The 18,608-nt window shown below is 46.6% G+C and overlaps 1 protein-coding gene across 3 annotated transcripts; it reads right to left on the reverse strand.

Moving 5' to 3' along the window:
* Window positions 1-1,390: 1,390 nt before the first annotated feature.
* LOC128343068 (zinc finger protein OZF-like) lies at window positions 1,391-15,023 on the reverse strand. Of its 3 annotated transcripts, XM_053291547.1 has the most exons (7): window positions 14,213-15,023; window positions 11,178-11,258; window positions 7,899-8,105; window positions 7,366-7,388; window positions 6,580-6,692; window positions 5,380-5,412; window positions 1,391-3,078 (listed from the first exon to the last, which is right to left on the reverse strand). In XM_053291547.1, exons 1-7 carry the CDS (start codon window positions 14,234-14,236, stop codon window positions 1,703-1,705), a joined length of 1,857 nt encoding a protein of 618 aa, XP_053147522.1. In that variant the 5' UTR covers window positions 14,237-15,023; the 3' UTR covers window positions 1,391-1,702. The 3 variants fall into 3 exon arrangements, with proteins under 3 accessions (XP_053147522.1, XP_053147524.1, XP_053147523.1); XM_053291549.1 differs by lacking the exons at window positions 6,580-6,692; window positions 14,213-15,023 and having other exon boundaries at window positions 11,178-11,353; XM_053291548.1 differs by lacking the exons at window positions 7,899-8,105; window positions 11,178-11,258; window positions 14,213-15,023 and adding an exon at window positions 7,513-7,546.
* Window positions 15,024-18,608: the final 3,585 nt, after the last annotated feature.

Raw genomic sequence — 18,608 nt, forward strand, 5'->3', positions numbered from 1 at the left:
GGTCTCCCCGGTCCTAGTTCGGCACTCTAGCCACTACACCACGCTGGCTTATAATGTATTAGTATTCACGGGATAATAGAGAGTGGGTGGGTTGTTTTTTACACTCCATTTGGTCCTTTGACCTAGATTCTGTGTCTTAAGGTTGCAGTCCAAACTCCCATGTAAATTGACTGAATAAAGTGGAACAAACTTTTGGGTAAACATGGATTGGGCGGCAGCACATCATGTACATCAAAATTTATTGTTTCTGTCCATTGTGAGGAGGGCAAAGGCGCTGCACATCACACTATTCTTTCACAGAAAGGCTGCAACTCAGCGGCAGCTGTTTTGTAGGCACATGGCCCCAATTCAATCACTAGCACCTCCAGGAAGAGCTAGGAAAGACCCCTGCCTTGAACTCTGGGAACTGGGGCAACCTTTTCATGAGGCAAGGTGAGGTGGTAGCCTCAGGTCACAGGTTACTGGAACAGCAGAAGGCTGGCAAGATAACAGCCACTGGAGCATCTCTTTGGTACTGACCTGACCCTTGTACGCACATCTCCTCACACTCCAAAGCTGTCAAGAAGCACAAGGGGAGAAGAAGAGGCTGTGGGAACCACCCCTCCTTCCTTCCCCTCACACCACTATCAAAGGTTTTGAAAGGGGGTTAATCCCCAATAGGGTTGTGGGGCAAACCAGCATTTGGCACCTTGCCTCAGGTACTGCAGCGCCTTGGACCACCCATGTCTGATGAATTAGTGTAGACAATACTAGATTAGTGGTCCAATTCAGGATGAGTCAGGTTCATATGAAGCACTTGCTACTTTGCAATCCCCTGAAACCCTCTGGCTTCTGAGATGTCACCAGTCATTGCTTGCATACTTTCAAAGTGATCTTAACTTGAAGGACTAAAAACTTGAGTTTGTGGTGGGTTGTTTTTTGTGTGTGCAAATAACGTAACACTCAGTACCCAGCATAATAGGAACATAGGAAGCTGCCATATACTGAGTCAGACAATTGGTCTATCTAGCTCAGTATTGTCTTCACAGACTGACAGCGGCTTCTCCATAGTTGCTGGGAGGAATCTCTCTCAGCCCTATCTTAGAGATGCTGCCAGGGAGGGAGCTTGGAACCTTCTGCTCTTCCCAGAGTGGCCCCATCCCCTGAGGGGAAGGTCTTAGAGTGCTCACACTTCTAGTCTCCCATTCATATGCAACCAGGGTGGACCCTGCTTAGCTAAGGGGACAAGTCATGATTGTGTGTGTAAATGACATTATATACACACAACACTGCTGTGTGTGTGTGAATGTGACAGAGAAATAGAGAGAGAGACTTCTCCTGGGTTGTTCTTTATAATACTGTAACAAAAGACAGGCACCCCTGAGGCATTAGAGGTCACCACAACTAGAAGGAGGATTTGTGGAAGAGCGGAATTCCACCTGAACACAATTTTATTTTGGGGAGAATTGATGCTCATGATTAAAATCCCCATACCCATTTGAAACAGTCAGCTATATATTGAGCTGTAGGTCTCCAGTATCCTGCAGCAATAGTGCTAATTCCACATGTCTGCTTATCAAACAATACAACACAATGCTCATATACACAAATGAACCAAGAACAAAAACCCGCCTGTCCACTCCTCCCCGCTCTTGGGACAAAATGTATTGTCCGTGGCACTGTGTCAAAGCACACTGAAAAGTTTTCCTCTCGCTTGGATCTTTCATGCGTTCTCTCCCATGTGGATTTTCTGGTGTCTGCTAAGATCTGAGCTCCATTTGAAGCTTTTCCCACAGTCTAAGCATCTGTATGGTTTCTCTCCAGTGTGGGTTCTTTCATGGGCAATAAGGTTAGAGCTCCACTTGAAACTTTTCTCACACACTGAACACTTATATGGTTTGTCCCCAATATGGGTCCTCTTGTGGGATTTAAGGTTGGAGCTGTTCCGGAAGCTCTTCCCACATTCTGAACATGGGTACAACTTCTCTCCCATGTGAGTCCTTTCATGGGCACTCAAGCTAGGCCTCTGGCTGAAGCATTTCCCACAATCCAAGCATTCATACGGTTTCTCTCCCGTGTGGTTTCGGTGGTGTGCTATTAGGTCTGGCTTCCGTCCAAAACTTTTCCCGCAGTCCAGGCACTTAAAGGGTTTCTCTTCCACATGGGTCGTCTCATGGACAATGAGGTGTGAGCTATGACTAAAACTCTTATCACAAACCATACATTTGTACAGTTTCTCCTCTACATGGGTCCGTTCGTGCGCCATTAGGCCTGATCTCTGGCTAAAGCTTTTTCCACAGTCAGGGCATGTATATGGTTTCTCTCCTGTGTGGGTTCTCTCGTGAACAATGAGGTCCGGCCTCCGACTGAAACTCTTCCCACAGTGAGAACACTTGTAAGGCTTCTCTCCTGTGTGGGTCGTCACGTGGACAATGAGATCTGAGCTCCGACAGAAGCTTTTCCCGCACTCTGAGCACTTGTACGGCTTCTCTTCTCTGTGGGTCCCTTCGTGAGCAATGAGGCCTGACCTTTGACTAAAGCCTTTCCCACAGTGCGAGCATTTGAATGGCTTCTCCCCCGTGTGGGTCCTCTCATGTGCGATGAGGTTAGAGTTCAAGCTGAAGCTTTTCTCACAGTGAGAGCATTTATATGGCCGCTCACCTGTGTGGGTTCGCTGGTGAACAATAAGGCCGGATCTCTGGCAAAAACTCTTCCCACAATCGGAGCACTTGTATGGTTTTTCTCCTGTGTGGATCCTCTGATGCCTGATAAGTCGTGAGCTCTGACTGAAACTCTTCCCACACTCAGCACATGTCTTCTGCTTCTTGTTCTCTAAAGTCCTCTGCTGAACTTTGTTGCCATCAGGGTCCCTGTCACCTCCTTCTCCAGGAATGGATTTTTCCTCCTCTTCTCCTTTGCTCAGGTTACTCCTTGGTGCTCTCTCTGATTGATTCTCTTGACCTTCTTCTGGTTCCTGATGTGGGAAACGGATCCCTATGGCTCCTTCCATGGGCCTCTCTGATGGTTCCTTTTGCTTGGAATGAACTATCTGAGGTTTTTCATCTTCCATCTTGTTCACCTGTCCATCTCCTGTTAGAGCTAAAAGGAGATATACCAACATTAAAAGTATATATTTTTACTTCATGGCTGACATCCTGACTAAAGCTGCTGCTGCTCTGTGTTTTGCGTTTTACTGTTTTATTTTATACAGGTTTTTAAATAGAGATCTGTTATTTTTATATTTAAATTTAATACTTGTACTTTTAATTGGGTAATGTTTTAATTGTACATGGTTTTTAAATTAATTGTATACTGCTTTGGGATTGTCTTAATGAAAGGCAGTATATACATTCAACAATTAAATGAATGAATGAATAATGATTTTAAGAATTTTGGGGGGGTTTTTTGGTTGCTGTGTTTTATTGGGTGGTTGTTTTCTCTGTACAATGTATATTATTGACCTACATCCTTGATGTACCAAATGTTTATGTTTTTGGCAAAACTGAATAAATAGAATTTTAAAAGAAACAAGACTGAGGGGCATTAAAATTATCTGTTCGGCGAGGCTGGCTGTTCTTACCTCCGAGGATGGAGTGGTGCAAGGGCCCAAGGCGACAGGGACGGGGTGCCAGCCGGGGAGAGATGGAGGAAAGGCTGCCAACGGGCAGGGACTCAGCTCCAGCGGAGGAGGACCTGAGCCCTGATAAGACCCAAGGGGAGGCCTGTGAGGATAACAGCAGCAGCATGCCTCCCAAAGGGAGGGGGGTCTGAGCAGGAGGAAGGAGAAGCATTGGCAACAGCTGTAAGGGGTAATCAATTACAGGTAATAAAGAGGGGCACTGGCCCCGTAATTGGGGGCGGGCGATGCTGGCTGGTGGAGAGTGTCGGGCCCGCGGAGAGGGGCAGACACAAGGAACAAGCAGCCTGGGACAGAGAAGGCACAGGGTGATGCTCAACTCCCTCCCTGTCCCTGCTCTGAGGCAGGTCCCATTAAGCCTAGCCAGGCTGGGTAAAGGAGACAGGGACGTGTAGCCGGTCAGTATTTTAGTACTGTTTTAAAGTACAGGGGAAATGACTTGCCTAGTGAGCAAAAGGTTGCTGGTTCAAATCCCCACTGGTATGTTTCCCAGCCTATGGGAAGCACCTATATCGGGCGGCAGCGATATAGGAAGGTGCTGAAAGGCATCATCCCACACTGCGTGGGAGATGGCAAAGGTAAACCCCTCCTGTATTCTACCAAAGAAGACCACAGGGCTCTGTGGTCGCCAGGTTTTACAGACAGGGCTTTCCCCCTGAATCCTCTCCTGATTGGAGTGTGCTAGTCCACATATTCGCTGGATTTAAGCCAACCTCCCTGCGGGCTATCAGGGACCAGGACAGACAGGGCCAAAGGGAGGCTGCGAATTCTGGCTTAGCCCAAGGTATGTCTGACTTAAAATAATTTTCTATTTCCAGTGGCTTTGGGGGAAAAACCTCAATGTTTCTGCTAAGCTCCGGCGCTTGTCTTTGATGTGCGTAGGGGAGCAGCTGAGGGCTATGTGAATTCTCCACCTAATCCCCTGGATTAAACTGCCTTGAATCTGCTGCGAAGTAAATTCGCTCCTTGGATACCCCACAGCATAAAGCCCTGTCTGTAAAACCTCCAGGAAACTTTACAGACAGGGCTTCTACCCCGAATCTCCTTCGGGAGAGAGTGTGTGCATTCACACAGCAGCCAAACCTACCATGAAGTCCCTTCAAGATCCTTGGACCCACTCCACACACACGTTAGGTTTTGTCCTGCAAATTCTAGCTTATATTGAGGTATTTCTGGGTTTTTAAAATGCTGGCTTTAAGCGACTTTTTCTGGTGCAAACAGGGAGAGGCACTGACTTAGAATCATTAGCATGATAAGAGGGATACTGTCTTTCGAATGCAGATGTAGCTCTTTAGTACTCTCTCTCCATCTCCCTCCCCACCATTGGCTAGAAGGAAAACATGGAGGCATGCCATGTGAACTTGTAAAAACAAAAAACGAGAGCAGAGGGGAGGGGCTGCTTCCCTCAATGCAATGATTGTGATTCGACATGGCTTCGCTCAACATTAACCCCACAGCATGAAGCCATGTGCCAGGACACTGACTCAAGGGCACAATTTAACCTTTACTTTTACTGTAGTTTCAAAAAGACATTATTTCCCACAAATGGCCAGCAGGTGGCCCTGCATAATAGCACATGGAGAAAGTAAGCGGTATGTGATGCAAGTCAAACATGAATATGCTGTGCAAAAGGAAGCTATGTAATCTGGACAGAGAGTTGATAAACGCAAACATCTATTTTCAAACGAAATATTTCCCTGTTTGGAAATACCTAGTATGTTTTAAAAGAGTACAGGACACAAACAAGAGAAAGGTGTGTGTACCTCCACTGTTGTTCAACTCCAGCTGCAGAGTCTCTGAGAAAGGAAAGAACAAAACAGGTAATTCAGGCCCTGCACAAGCTATTGTTTCTTTTTCTCTCTACACGTCTTTACTGCAACACGGGAAGCCAAAAATAAGCGTAGTTCATAAAGCAGGTGAAGTGGTAAACCTGTGTCTGGACTCTAGAGTGGGGCTCAGATGACTACAAGCTCCTTCATACAAAAGCCAAAACTCCTGTCACATAGAAAACCAGCATGTCAGCGAGATGGGTTTCGCTCAGTCTGCTCCCTGACCTGCAAGCTTTCTATCTACAGGTACACAGGATTAATGACTTGGGGAATAACTTCCCGCTCTTTGAGTTCCCTCTCTTCCCAACTCCTGCACAGGTTACACCCTCATTCATAAGTGGGGGAAGCTGAGGAGGTCTCCCAGTAGTCCCAGAACGAGGCAAATTAGGGTTTCTTGAACAAGTGCTGAGCTGTGATCCTACTGTGTCCTCTGCCCCGCCCAGCAGGTCTGGCATTCAGACACAGCCACCCTTCCTCCCCCCACCCCCCGCTCTCCCCTGCATGGAAAAGGACAGAAGAGGAGGAGGAAATGGTCACTCAATGTCACTGCTGGAATCTCTTGAAACCACCCCATGGAAAATGTGTTGAATAAGAGTTCATTTTGCTACTCTTTGTTGAAAACGAAGGAGAGCTGGTCTTGTGGTAGCAAACATGACTTGTCCTCTTTGCTAAGTGGGGACTGCCCTGGTTTGCATATGAATGGGAGACCACATGTGAGCACTGTAGGAAATTCCCCTTGGGGATGGGGCTGCTCTGGGAAGAACATCTGCTTGCTTGCAGACAGAAGGTTCCACGTTCCATCCTTGGCATCTCCAAGATAGGGCTATGAGAGACTCCTGCCTGCAACCTTGGAGAAGCCGCTGCCAGTCTGTGAAGACAATACTGAGCTAGATGGACCAATGGTCTGACTCAGTATATGGCAGCTCCCTGTGTCCCTAAAACAACTCTTATCTTGTTATCTATGCCTTTTTGATAGCTCACTCTTTGGGGGTACAGCTATAGGCTCTTCATTCTTAAAAGAGGCCTCAGCCCATCTTCTTCACCCCCAGTTTGTAGCCTAGAGTTGTGTCCAGACAGTGGGTGAGTGGGGAGACTTGTTAATGCATAAACTCTAAGAGCAAAATCCTCCCTCACCTTTGAAGCCCAGCATCATCTGCTGCAAAAAGGCCCTTTTGTGAGCAAAATTGTGCAGTTTCTGCTCCAGTTCCTCCAAATTTGCCTGTGACTTTAGGAAAAACATCTCCTCTCTACAAGCAAAAAAGAAGGTGGTGTTAGGAATATAAGGAAGTGCCTACTAGATCAGACCAAAAGTCCATCTAGAACAAGGCTGTACAACTTGGGCCCTCCAGCTGCTTTTGGACTACAACTCCCAACATCCCCAGCCACAGTAGCCAATAGTCAGGGATTATAGGAGGAGTTGTCCAAAACTGTAGGCGAGCCAAAGTTGTGCAGTTCTTATCTAAACCAGGGGTTTCCAACCTTGGGTCCTCAGATGTTGTTCGACTACAAGTCCCATAACCCCCAGCTACAATGGCTGGCCTACAACTCCTGTAATCCCCAGTCAAAATGGGCAGCCACTGTCGATGGGGATGATGGAAGTGTAGTCCAACAACCCCAAAGTGGCCAGCCAGATGTTTCCAGGAGGCCCACCAACAGCCCTCCCCTCTTGTTTGCCCTCAGCACCTGGTACTGAATGGTATACTGCCTCTGTATGTGGAGGCTCAGCTCTGAGCTATCATGGGTCAAAACTGCTTATAGGTATGTATGGTATGAATTTTTCTAATGCTTGATAAAAAGAGTAGATCCGACCAAAGGGCAAATCTACCCCAGCATGCTGTTTTCAGCAATGGTCAACCAGGAAAGATTACAAGCCCAGAAAGCACAACAGGAGGAGCTCATGAAACTGAAGACGCAACTCACCTGCACCCAGTGCCAGCCACACCCTAGAAGGCAAGAAAAAGAAGATGAAATGAGCAATTCAGGGACTTGTGCGGATGACAATAAAATGCAGGATGTGAAAAGCTTTTGCACACATCCTAAGCATGAGCTTCATCACCATCCACACACTTCCACAGACTTCTGTCCACTTTCCCAACGGGATCACATGCTCTGTTTCACCTTTGGCTGAACTACAAATCCCATCATTCCAAGCCACAATTTACTGTGGCAAGGGATGATGGGAGTTGTAGTCCAGTGACAGCGGGAGAGCCAAAGATTGCTTACTCCTGCTCTATTCAGACTCCGAGCAGAAGTCTTGCATGATCTTCACAGCACCACCTGCTGGCCAGCTTTTGCTTCCTGTGAATAACCTGCCCCTTTTCATTACTACTATTCTGGCGAATGGGGAAAAGGGTGGGTCATCCTCAGAAAGCAAGAGCCGGCTAGAAGGTTGCTCTGCAGAACTTTGAGTGGACAGCTATAATGCTAATTTTCTAGCCTCTCAAAGTTCTTACCAGCAGTGGCTGCTGTGTCTTCTCTCTACCCAGTTCCCTGAGGAGGAAGGTCTCCCTAGGAAACTTGATGATCTCATTCTTAGTGTGGACAACGTTGTTTTCCATCTCTTGTAGCCAGCTCAGTAGGAGCTGCTGTTGCTCGTCTAGAGTCTCATGCATCTCCTTCCACTCCACAGCAATCTTCTTCCTCTCAGCTTGAATCTCTCTCTACCAGAAAAGGAGAAAAAAAGGGAGGTAAAATTGACAGCTGGAGAACCAAATGAAAGGGAGGTTCTCTTGACCTTGGTGCTCCAGAAGCATCTGGCTGGCCACTGTGGGAAACAGGATGCTGGACTAGATGGACCCTTGCTCTGACCTAAATGGGCTCTTGTGGTGAAAAGTTCACCCTGGCCACAAAGGCAATGATATCGAGAACAGTGTGACCCCCAAAATGCAAGCTGAGCCCTCCTGGATCAAACCAAAGATTCATCCAGTCCAGCATTCTCACAGTGGCCAACCAGATGCTTCTAGAACACTCACAAAGCAGGGAACAAAGACAACAGCTCTCCTTTGCTGCTTGCCCCTCAGCACTTGGTATTCAGAGGTATATCAAAATGTTGCAGGATATTCTGTGGAATGCAAGACTGTGGAATGCGCTCCCTACTGAGATACGATCCTCCCCATCTCTGACTATTTTTTAAAAGCATTTGAAAACCAACCTCTTCACCCAAGCTTTTTCAGCTCTTTACAATTTTTAGGTTTTAATCTGTGGTTGATTTTAAAATTGTTAAATTGTTTTAAGTTTTTGTATATGTTTTTAACTTGTTTTATGCTATTGTTAACTGCCCAGAGATGAAAGTTTGGCACAGTGTACAAATTAGATAGACAGATAGATAGATAGATATTCCTGGTGTGAATAAGTCACTTCAGCCTGTCCTTTAGCATGGTGAACATTTTAGGCACCTTTCCCTCTCAGAAGCAGAAGGGATTGTCCCTGTCTTAACAGAGTATTCTTATAGCTGAGAAATTTGATGCCCTTTTTGCTCAAACCCTTCTTCCTCACCACTGGGTTCCATTAGCTTCACCCACTTGTCTGTTAACAGCCCTCTGAGCCCATAAACATTTCATTCACTTGAGTTACATTGGGGCAGTTTGGGTTTTTTTCACCTGCTTAGATATTTTTCCCCTTCAGATTTTTGTAAAACCAACATATCTGCGGGTTTCCCCCAGTCTACCTGTACCTACATCTCGCCTGCAAAGCTGTAGTTATGCGCCCATAAGGATCATAACATTTCCTTTCGGAATAGACATAAGATACTGCCTCAGAACGGCAGCAATCCATACACAGGAGCATAGGAAGCTGCCCTACTGAGTCAGACCATTGGTCCATCTAGCTCAGTATTGTCTACACAGACTGGCAGCAGCTTCTCCAAGGTTGCAGGCAGGAATTTCTCTCAGCACTATCTTGGAGATGTCTTGGGAGGGAACTTGGAACCTTCTGCATGCAGATGCATGCAAATATGCATTCAAATATGTAGATGCTCTTCCCGGAGGAGCCCCATCCCCTAAGGGGAATATCTTACAGGGCTCACATGTAACCCCCCCATTCAAATGCAAAAAAGGTGGACCCTACTTAGCAAAGGGGACAAATCATGTTTGCTACCACAAGACCAGCTCTCCCCTTTCCTTGAGGCATGATGAGGAGGTCACCTCAGGTGCCGGTCCAGGTGAGGCAAGGAGGCAGCAAGTTCTTGGCCCCCACCACCACAGTAGTTTTGCCATGCCCCCCAGAATTTTGGGTTTCACCTGGATTTTAAGCATCTCACCCAGATTACTTAGCCCACCCGGATTCGCCTGGATTCCAGCTTTCATTTAAAAAATATTTTTTTAAAAAGCTACGCTCTAGCCCTTGTAGAAGTGGAGTTATGGAGCAAAACGTGCAGTCACTATACTGCGCAAAAATTACTTTCAAGCCAATTTACAGGATATGCAAATTAGGCACCCGGATTTGGAAAGCCAGAAAATGGCAACCCTACACCACAGGGGCCACCTCGCTGGCCACTGCCAATACCTTTCTTCATCCCACTGAGGCATGTTATTCATTTTTCCCTCCTCACCTTGGTGGGGCACACCTCTTCTCCCCTCAGTCACTTGAGCAAAGAACGCCCCTGCTACCATTGCCTGGCTGGGTGGCAAAGTCCGAGAGGCCTGAGAATCCTGAGCAACCTCCTGCAGATGGCAGTGAGGGAAGAGACATAGTGTTCTTCTCCTCAGGCAGCAAAATGTCTAGTCCACCCCCTGCCTCAGGACATACATTTATCTTTCTGTCTGCCTGCCTGTCTATCTATTTATTTATTTAAAAAGTCTTGCATACCGCCTCCTCCAAAGACTCTAGGCGGTGAACAATAACAATATTTTATTTATTTATTTATTTATTTATTTATTTATTCAATTTTTATACCGCCCTTCCGAAATGGCTCAGGGCGGTTTACAATTAAAAACAGAAACCATTAAAACCAATAACAATTAAAACAGAGATATAAATAGATATAAAGAAACAGGTCTAGAAATCGAATGAATGAATGAATGAATATTAACACCAATTTAAAAACATCTTAAAAAACAATTAAACTATCATAACAATTAAAACCTTGAAAACCAGGTTAACATTAAAACAATTAAAACTAATTAAAAACCCTGAATGGCCAGGCCAAACAGATGGGTTATAAGGGCTCTCTTGAAGGTCAGCAAGGAATTAAGATTGCGAATAACAATAATTTAAAGAAAGAAAGAAAGAAAGGAAAGAAAGGGCAAAAGCTTGGCGAAAAAGGTAGGTCTTGAGAAGGGCCTTGAAAGCCACCAAGGAGGGGGCTGAACAAATCTGGGGGCAAAGGATGTTCCGAAGAAGAGGGGTGGCCACAGAGAAGACCCTCCTATGGGAACATGAAGCTTTGCTTTAAATATAATGGCTAATACCGATGAACTGGCCATGGATTATTTCTAACCCTGTTTTAAAGCTATCTAAGTGTCACCTTAAGTGGCATAGTAGGGAAATGCTTGACTAACAAGCAGGAGGTTGCCGGTTCAAATCCCCACTGATACTATATCAGGCAGCAGCGATATAGGAAGATTTTGAAAGGCGGCATCTCATACTGCGTGGGAGGAGGCAATGGTAAATCCCTCCTGTATTCTACCAAAAGAAAACCACAGGGTTCGGTGGGCACCAGGAGTTGAAATTGACTTGACGGCACACTTTTTCTTTAAGGCTTCTTCTTGAGAGGGTGCACCCTAGATACCTACCAGCAGGTCTTCAGTTCTCTTTTTATTATCTGTTTTGATGTCTTCCTCTCTTGTCAGGCAGCCCAGATGATTCTGCAACACCTGAAGGTGAAAGGAGAGGGGATTAATTTTTAAAAACTAAAACAATTCTAAATTAATTACCCAAACTAGCTAATCCAATATGAGAAGTATCTTGTTCATCCTTCACAGCAGGGCTGTGAAGCAGCACTTTTCAAACTTGGGTTCCCAGATATTGGACCACAACTATCATCCTCAGCTGCACTGGCTTTGCCATTGTAACTGGGGATGATGGGAACTGTAGTCCAAGCAGTGTTCTCTCTAATTTTTTTCATCTGTGTGCGGAATGAGTTTTGTTCTGGGCGGCAGTATCAAGACACTATGTGCACACTTGCATTCAGAGTGGGGCTTTCCTGATTCAACCTGAGTGGGATCTAAAATTAACTGAGCGGACATCAGAAAATGTGCTACATGCTTGAGTTTCTCTTTCACAACAACCCTGTGAAGTAGGTTAGGCTGAGAGAGAAGTGACTGGCCCAGAGTCACCCAGCTAGTCTCATGGCTGAATGGGGATTTGAACTCAGGTCTCCCTGGTCCTAGTCCAGCACTCTAACCACTGCACCACGCTGGCTCTCTTATTATGTCTTATTATCTCTCTATTATGTTTGATTGATCATACTAAAATATTTGCATATTATGTTTAAATAAATTGGTTTATTGCCAACTCAGAAGCAGGGACTTCTCTGTAGCAACCCTAATGCTGTGGAAATCTTTATGAATTCTTCTCTGTGAGCTATACAGCTTCCTTTTCCTGCTAACTTTCCAAAAACGGAAACTGCAAAATAATCTATCAATATTTTTAAATAAAACGAATTCTCCATGTCCTCTCCCCCCACCCCATGTATTTGCAAGCAACTTCTTGAGATACCGAATGAAGTCTGAGATTACTTAGACTTTTAATATCCATGAACTTCAGCTCATACAAGAGGTTATGATGGGACTGGCTTAGAAGGCTTTAAAAAGGGATTCGACAAATTCATGGGGTGGGGGGGAGCTTTTAGTGGCTTTTTTCCACAATAGCTAAATGGAGCTTCCATGTTCAAGGACACTCTGCCACTCAGTTGTGTGGTAAACAATAGACAAGAGCTGTTGCCTTCAAGCCCTGCTGTAAGCTTCCTGGAAATATCCATTTAGCCTGTGTGTGGAACAGGATGTTGGCTCAAATTCTGTTCCAGTAGGGCTCTTCTTAGGTTCTTATTTCTAGATGCAAAGGCCATATGGTGTAGTGGTTAGAGTGCTGGACTAGGACCGGGGAGACCCGAGTTCGAATCCCCATTCAGCCATGATACTAGCTGGGTGACTCTGGGCCAGTCACTTCTCTCTCAGCCTAACCTACTTTACAGGGTTGTTGTGAAAGAGAAACTCAAGTATGTAGTACACCGCTCTGGGGCTCCTTGGAGGATATAAAATGTAATAATAATTATTATTATTGTTGTTGTGGTGGTGGTGGTTATTTTTAATCTAGAATCATACATAACTGAACAAACTGACTTTAAAAATATCAACAAATTTGCTCTTAAGAGACACATTATACACACATTATATCCTCCTCATGGATATAAGAGAATGTCTTCTTCACCATAAGCCCCATCGTTGAGATTATCTGGAGAGGTTCGTCTGTGGTTGCCACAAGTTCATCTGGCAGCTACTTGGGGATGGGCCTTCTTCTCTGTTGCTGCCCCTGGGCTTTGGCATTCGCTCCCTGTTGAAATAAGAGCCTCCCCATCTCTGGCAACTTTTTGAAAGGCACTGAAGACACATTTATTCACCCAGGCTTTTAATTAGATTCATGGTTTTAATATTTTTAATGTTGGGTTTTAAATTATTTTAATGTTAATTATTTTAATTGTTTAAGTGATTTTAATGTTTAAGTTATTTTAATTGTAAACCGCCCAGGGATGCAAGTTTTGTGTGGTATAGAAATATGTTAATTAATTAATGAATGAATTAAATATACCCTCCACATTATATACACAGACACACATTGTACTCTCCTCATGGAGTCCCTGCAGTCATAGAAACTTAAGTCCCTTCTTCATAAGACCCTTCTTCATAGAAACATAGGAAGCTGCCATATACTGAGTCAGACCCTTAGTCTCTCTAGCTCAGCGTTGTTGGCACCGACTGGCAGCAACTCTCTAAGTTTTCAGACAGGAGACTTTCCAATCCAAGCCCCAACTGGAAATGCCAGGAACTGAACATGAGACCTTCTGCACGCAAAACAGATGTTCTCTCACAGAGCTATATATCCCTACCACACTCATTGCACGTCATAATAGCAGGCATTTTGCTATGGTGCTAAAAAGAGTGACTGACATTTAGACCAATGTGGCATTAATGCAAACATGTTGCACTAACTAGTTCTGAAAAGTTTCAGTCTAGTGCTGCATTGGTACATCAGGGTGCTCAAGCACATCCTGTGGCATGCCTCCTCCTACTGTGAAACTTCATCCTTGGTCCATATATATTGCAGGGAATACCTTAAGACCTATTCACTATCCTTGTTGCACAAGCACACTGCTTGCACAAGCAGACCAAGAGCACAAAGACTGAGCAACTTTGAACATCTGCTCAGTGACGTGACCATCTTGCATGGGTGCATCTTTCTTTGATGCACTAGCACAGTGTCAGTTTGGATGTCAGCTGGTGTCTGAGCATATGCAGAGTACATGCTACTATTTACATCCATACCACATGCTTCTGGGACCTGAAACCAAGGGCTCTGCAGATCATGATGTATGCTCTTGCTTTTAGAAATTCAGCTTGCTTGTGAAGGGGATTTCACACTTTACACACAGCAATGGCTTTGCTGCTGAGTGTACAAAGTGCATCGATTCTGGCTTCCCGACCGGCAGACCTGTATGATGCCCATTTGCAAACACACATGCATGGTGCATTCACACATTAAGTGTAAAAGCATCTCACTCAGGCATACAGGTAGAAACATAATGTGTGAAGAGGAATTGGAGCGTCCCTACCTGAGCTTTCTCCGTTCCAGCCATTTTCCCTCAAGGAAGGTTTGGATCCAGAGTGACAAATGTGGATAAAGCGAGTCTGCAGAGGAGAGGCAGCTGGGATGGGTGTGGGAAGGAATTCATATGGGGCAGAAACACCTTTTCAGAGTAGGGCTGAAGCAGAAATATATGCAGATAATGGAACGGGAGGCGGGAAGGAGTAATTGTGTCTTTAATCTTATCTAGGGTGTCAGGAGGATCAGCTCAGCTCAGCTTTCAAGTTCCCAAACTCAGGTCTGAAACAGGTGACCTAATAAATGACAAGAGTCAGAGTGCCCCCGAGCACAAGCAAAACACATTGCGCCTCAAACTGCTAAAATTGTGGAGTCAGGCTTCCAAAGCAGGTTAAACTTATGCCATGATATGTGTGATTGTTTTTCAGGTGTCACAAAACTCGAGGTGCTGGAGCTCAACTGCAAATTGTTCCTTTTAAAAATAAAAACAGATGATAGATCCTGGTCTTAGCCCACATCTCTTCCCATTTCCCAAGGCAGCGGCTGAAGTTAGTTCACAGAACACAATGGAAGCGACTGCAGCACCAGCAACCTTTTAATTCTGCCGTTTAAGGATTGCATGGTCTCTGACTTGTAGGTCCCGCCTGGTAGGGGCCGCTTCCTAAAGCTTTTCTGAGGCATAGCCGTGGATTTCTCAAACTGCAAGCGCCCCCGCTCCAACTCCAACTCTGGCCCTTCTGCTGCTCACACCGGATGCAGCATCTTCTAGGAAGCCCAGCCTCCGCAGAGCTCAGAGAAGGAGCGCAAAACTCTTCCTCTTCTGGATCTTGAAAAACGCAGCCAGAGCCCTCTAGTGGCTTGTCTTGTTTGCATAATCTACGCTGCAGTTAAAGACAAAAATAAAGCATCATCTTGTGACCCATCACCATGAATTCACTCCTCATGTTTATATTCCAGTTCCATCCTTCTTCCAGGTTGCTTGGGGTGTGTGTGTGTGTATGTGTGTGAAATGGATGGGGTAAGGAGGGGCCCAGGCCTCCACACTGCCTGGGGTATAGCTGTGGTATGGAGCCCACCACCCCATAAGTACGCAGAGTGTACTAAGCACTGCTGTTCCTTCCTCACCCCTCTGAGGGAGGAGGGCTCATTACCTTCCACCTAATGGTAGAGGGGAGCTCACTCCTCCCGGCAACCATGGTGGAAGGGGAATTCTGACCTCCCTGTTCCATTGGTGGAGGAGGAGCTGTTCCTTTCTCCTCCTGCTGCTGTCTCCTCTTAGAACTGAAAAGCCAGAGAGCAGGAAATTATTAACAGAAGGAAATTTGGAGGAGGAGTAGACACCACCCTCCTTCGTGCACCTGCTTCCGGCCTTGCACTCTCTATTCGAGACAGTGTGGTGTAGTGGTTAGAGTGCTGGACTAGGACCGGAAAGACCCGAGTTCAAATCCCCATTCAGCCATGAAATTAGCTGGGTGACTCTGGGCCAGTCACTTCTCTCTCAGCCTAAGGTACTTCACAGGGTTGTTGTGAAAGATAAACTCAAGTATGTAGTACACCGCTCTTTGCTCCTTGGAGGAAGAGCGGGATATAAATGCAATAATAATAATAATATTCCACACTCTGCCTTTTCAAAAATCATGGAGCAGGAAGGGAAGGCAGGATGGCTATTCCACTTGCTCTGCCATATTGCTGTGGGGGATGGGGAACCAGGGTGTCAAGGTTAAATGAGACACCTGATGGGCATAGGGTGCGGGTGCCCACCCCACCCCTATGTAAATCCACTTACAGCCTGAATCAGACATTATGCTGTACGAGTGTGTACAGATGTCTGTACACTCACACACGTTTGAGTGAATGACTGTACCTGTGATCATTTTAAAAGTGAACCTGGATACAGGCACTTCAAATGCATTGTACAGAGAGGAAGTTTACTTCTGTACCTGCGTTTAACATAACGTGTGAATGACTGTACCTGTGTACCTGGACATGGGATTTCAAGAACATTTGCAAGAATTTGCAGAGCGGGGAGGACAGAGCTCTGGAAACATGTTTGTGGGACGACAGGATTAGAGGTCAGGACTGAACCGGGCCTCACCAATCGGAAACGCGGGGCGCGTCTGCAACTCAGGATCCAGAGATTGCCATTTTTCAACTCGAAGGGGAGAGAGAAAGGCAGGCCTGGAGCGACATGGCATGGGGGCGGGGGAGGGGGGGAGCCCCTCTCCTTAAGCTGCCATGGAAGCAGGAGTAGGAGTAGGACACTTTCTGGCCGCCTTTTGTGTGGCTCCCACAGCCACACGCTGCCAAAGGCGCCTGTGACCCTGGGGCCGCCTTTCCCCTGCACAGGGCTTTGCCGGCCACGTGGCTGTCACAATCTCAACCAAAATGGGGGAATGTAAAAGCCCGCGGGCAGGTGGGGAGCGGGGGGGGGGAGCTGAGCAAATGGCGGTGGTCCGTGGTCGTGCCAAGGATGCAGACAGAGCCACGGATCTCCCTCTCTGAAGCAGGGAGGGCGCGAGCGCGGAGGACAAGCAAAAGCTCTTCTGTCTTTAGTTGCAAAGCGGAAGAACTTTTGCAAGAAGAAAGGTGGAGGGGGGGTCTCTCTCGCTCCTCGGCCGTCGATCTGCTCTCTTCTGCCCCTGCACTCCACGCTGCCGCCGCCACCCCAGTACCTGTGTACACTGTACACTCAATGTATGAGTGTTGAACATAATATGTGGATTCTGATGCACAAAAGTCCAGTCAGAAGGAGGAACATTTTCTTGGCATCAGCCTTCTTAGCACAGTAGGCAGTGTGTCTGTCCTATAATCTGGAAGTGCTGAGTTCGACCTGAGAGAAGGCAGCATCTCTCTTTGACCACAGTCTCCAGTGGCAGGGCAAGGAATCCCTGCCCTTTGTTAGTGGGTGCAAGTGGGTTTTTTTCTGGGAGAGGCTTGTTGGTCTAGGGCAGACCAACAGCTTCAGCCTTCCTTCAGATGTTGAACTACATACCTGACAATTGGTCACTGTGACTGGGGCTTATTATTATTATTATTATTATTACATTTATATCCCGCTCTTCCTCCAAGGAGGCCAGAGCGGTGTACTACATACTTGAGTTTCTCTTTCACAACAACCCTGTGAAGTAGGTTAGGCTGAGGGAGAAGTGACTGGCCCAGAGTCACCCAGCTAGTTTCATGGCTGAATGGGGATTTGAACGCGGGTCTCCCCGGTCCTAGTCCAGCACTCTAACCACTACACCACGCTGGCTTATGGGAGCTGTAGTCCAAAAACAGCTGGAGGGCCAAAGTTGTGCAGCCCTCACAGAGCATGATTCTCACTTCAGGGGCAATAGGACCTGGATTCGAACCCCAGATAAACCTTTGTAAGCGGTGAGAAGAGGGCCGTACCTTCAGAAGAAAAGATTGCTTGCCCCTACTGCAGTGTGAAAATGGCTGTCAACATGGCTGTGATACCCTTGAGGCTGTATATGCCCTTCCCTGGTGGTCTAGTGCAGGGATTCTCAACGTTGGGTCCCCAGATGTTATTGGACTTCAACTCCCATAATCCCTAGCCCCAGTGACCTTTGGTTGGGGATTATGGGAGTTGAAGTCCAATAGCATCTGGGGACCCAACGTTGAGAATCCCTGGTCTAGTGGTTAGGTTTTGGTGCTTTCACCTCCACAGCCTGGGTTTGATTTTCAGCCGGAAAAGCTTTTTGTCCACTAGCCCATGATGGGAGAGCAGACGTTCTCGCCTGAACACCGTCTTCTGTCGGGGTGTTGGGAGGATTGCCTTGGGAAAGGACCCTGTATCTTGCTTGGCACCAGCCTTCTTAGCGCAGCAGGCAGCACACCAGTCTCATAAGGTCCTGAGTTCGAGCCTCAGAGAAGGCAGCACCTCCTTTTGTCCACTGGCTCCAATGGCAGAATGAGGGAAACCTGCCCTTTGGCAGAGGGAACCCTTTCCTTGGGAGAGGGGTTGTCCGTCTATGACAGCCCTCCTGCTGTTTTTGGAGTACAACTCCCATCATCCTCAGCCACAGTGGCCACATAGTCAGAGACGACATTTGCAGGAGGACTGAAGTTGTACAGGTATGATTCTTGCTTTGGATATGAGAAGACTGCCAGAGTTGACATACCTGACAGTTCCTTGCAAAAAGGGGGCTGTGCCTTTAGAAAGGGGAAAAACCTTGAGGCACCACAATGTGAAGTCTGCCAGTCCAGAAACATGGCTGTGATGCCCCAGAGGTCTCACACATCCTTCTCTGGTGGTCTGGTGGTCAGGATTTGGTGTTCTCACTGCTGCGGCCTGGGTTTGATTTCCAGCCAGGGAAGTTTTTTTTGCCACCATAGAAATCACCATAGAAAAGGCCTCCTGCCTTTCTTGGCACCAGCCATCTTAGTGTAGCAATAGCACTTACATT

The sequence above is a fragment of the Hemicordylus capensis genome, chromosome 2 (assembly GCF_027244095.1).
Source record: "Hemicordylus capensis ecotype Gifberg chromosome 2, rHemCap1.1.pri, whole genome shotgun sequence".
NCBI lineage: Eukaryota > Metazoa > Chordata > Lepidosauria > Squamata > Cordylidae > Hemicordylus > Hemicordylus capensis.

Coding starts and splice junctions, on each gene's coding strand:
- LOC128343068 (XM_053291547.1), bottom strand. CDS start 14,236: ATGGCTGGAACGGAGAAAGCTCAG. Junction 11,259..14,212: donor CTGGAACGGAGAAAGCTCAG/GTAGGGACGCTC, acceptor TTTCACCTTCAG/GTGTTGCAGAATCATCTGGG. Junction 3,079..5,379: donor GGAGTTGAACAACAGTGGAG/GTACACACACCT, acceptor ATCTCCTTTTAG/CTCTAACAGGAGATGGACAG.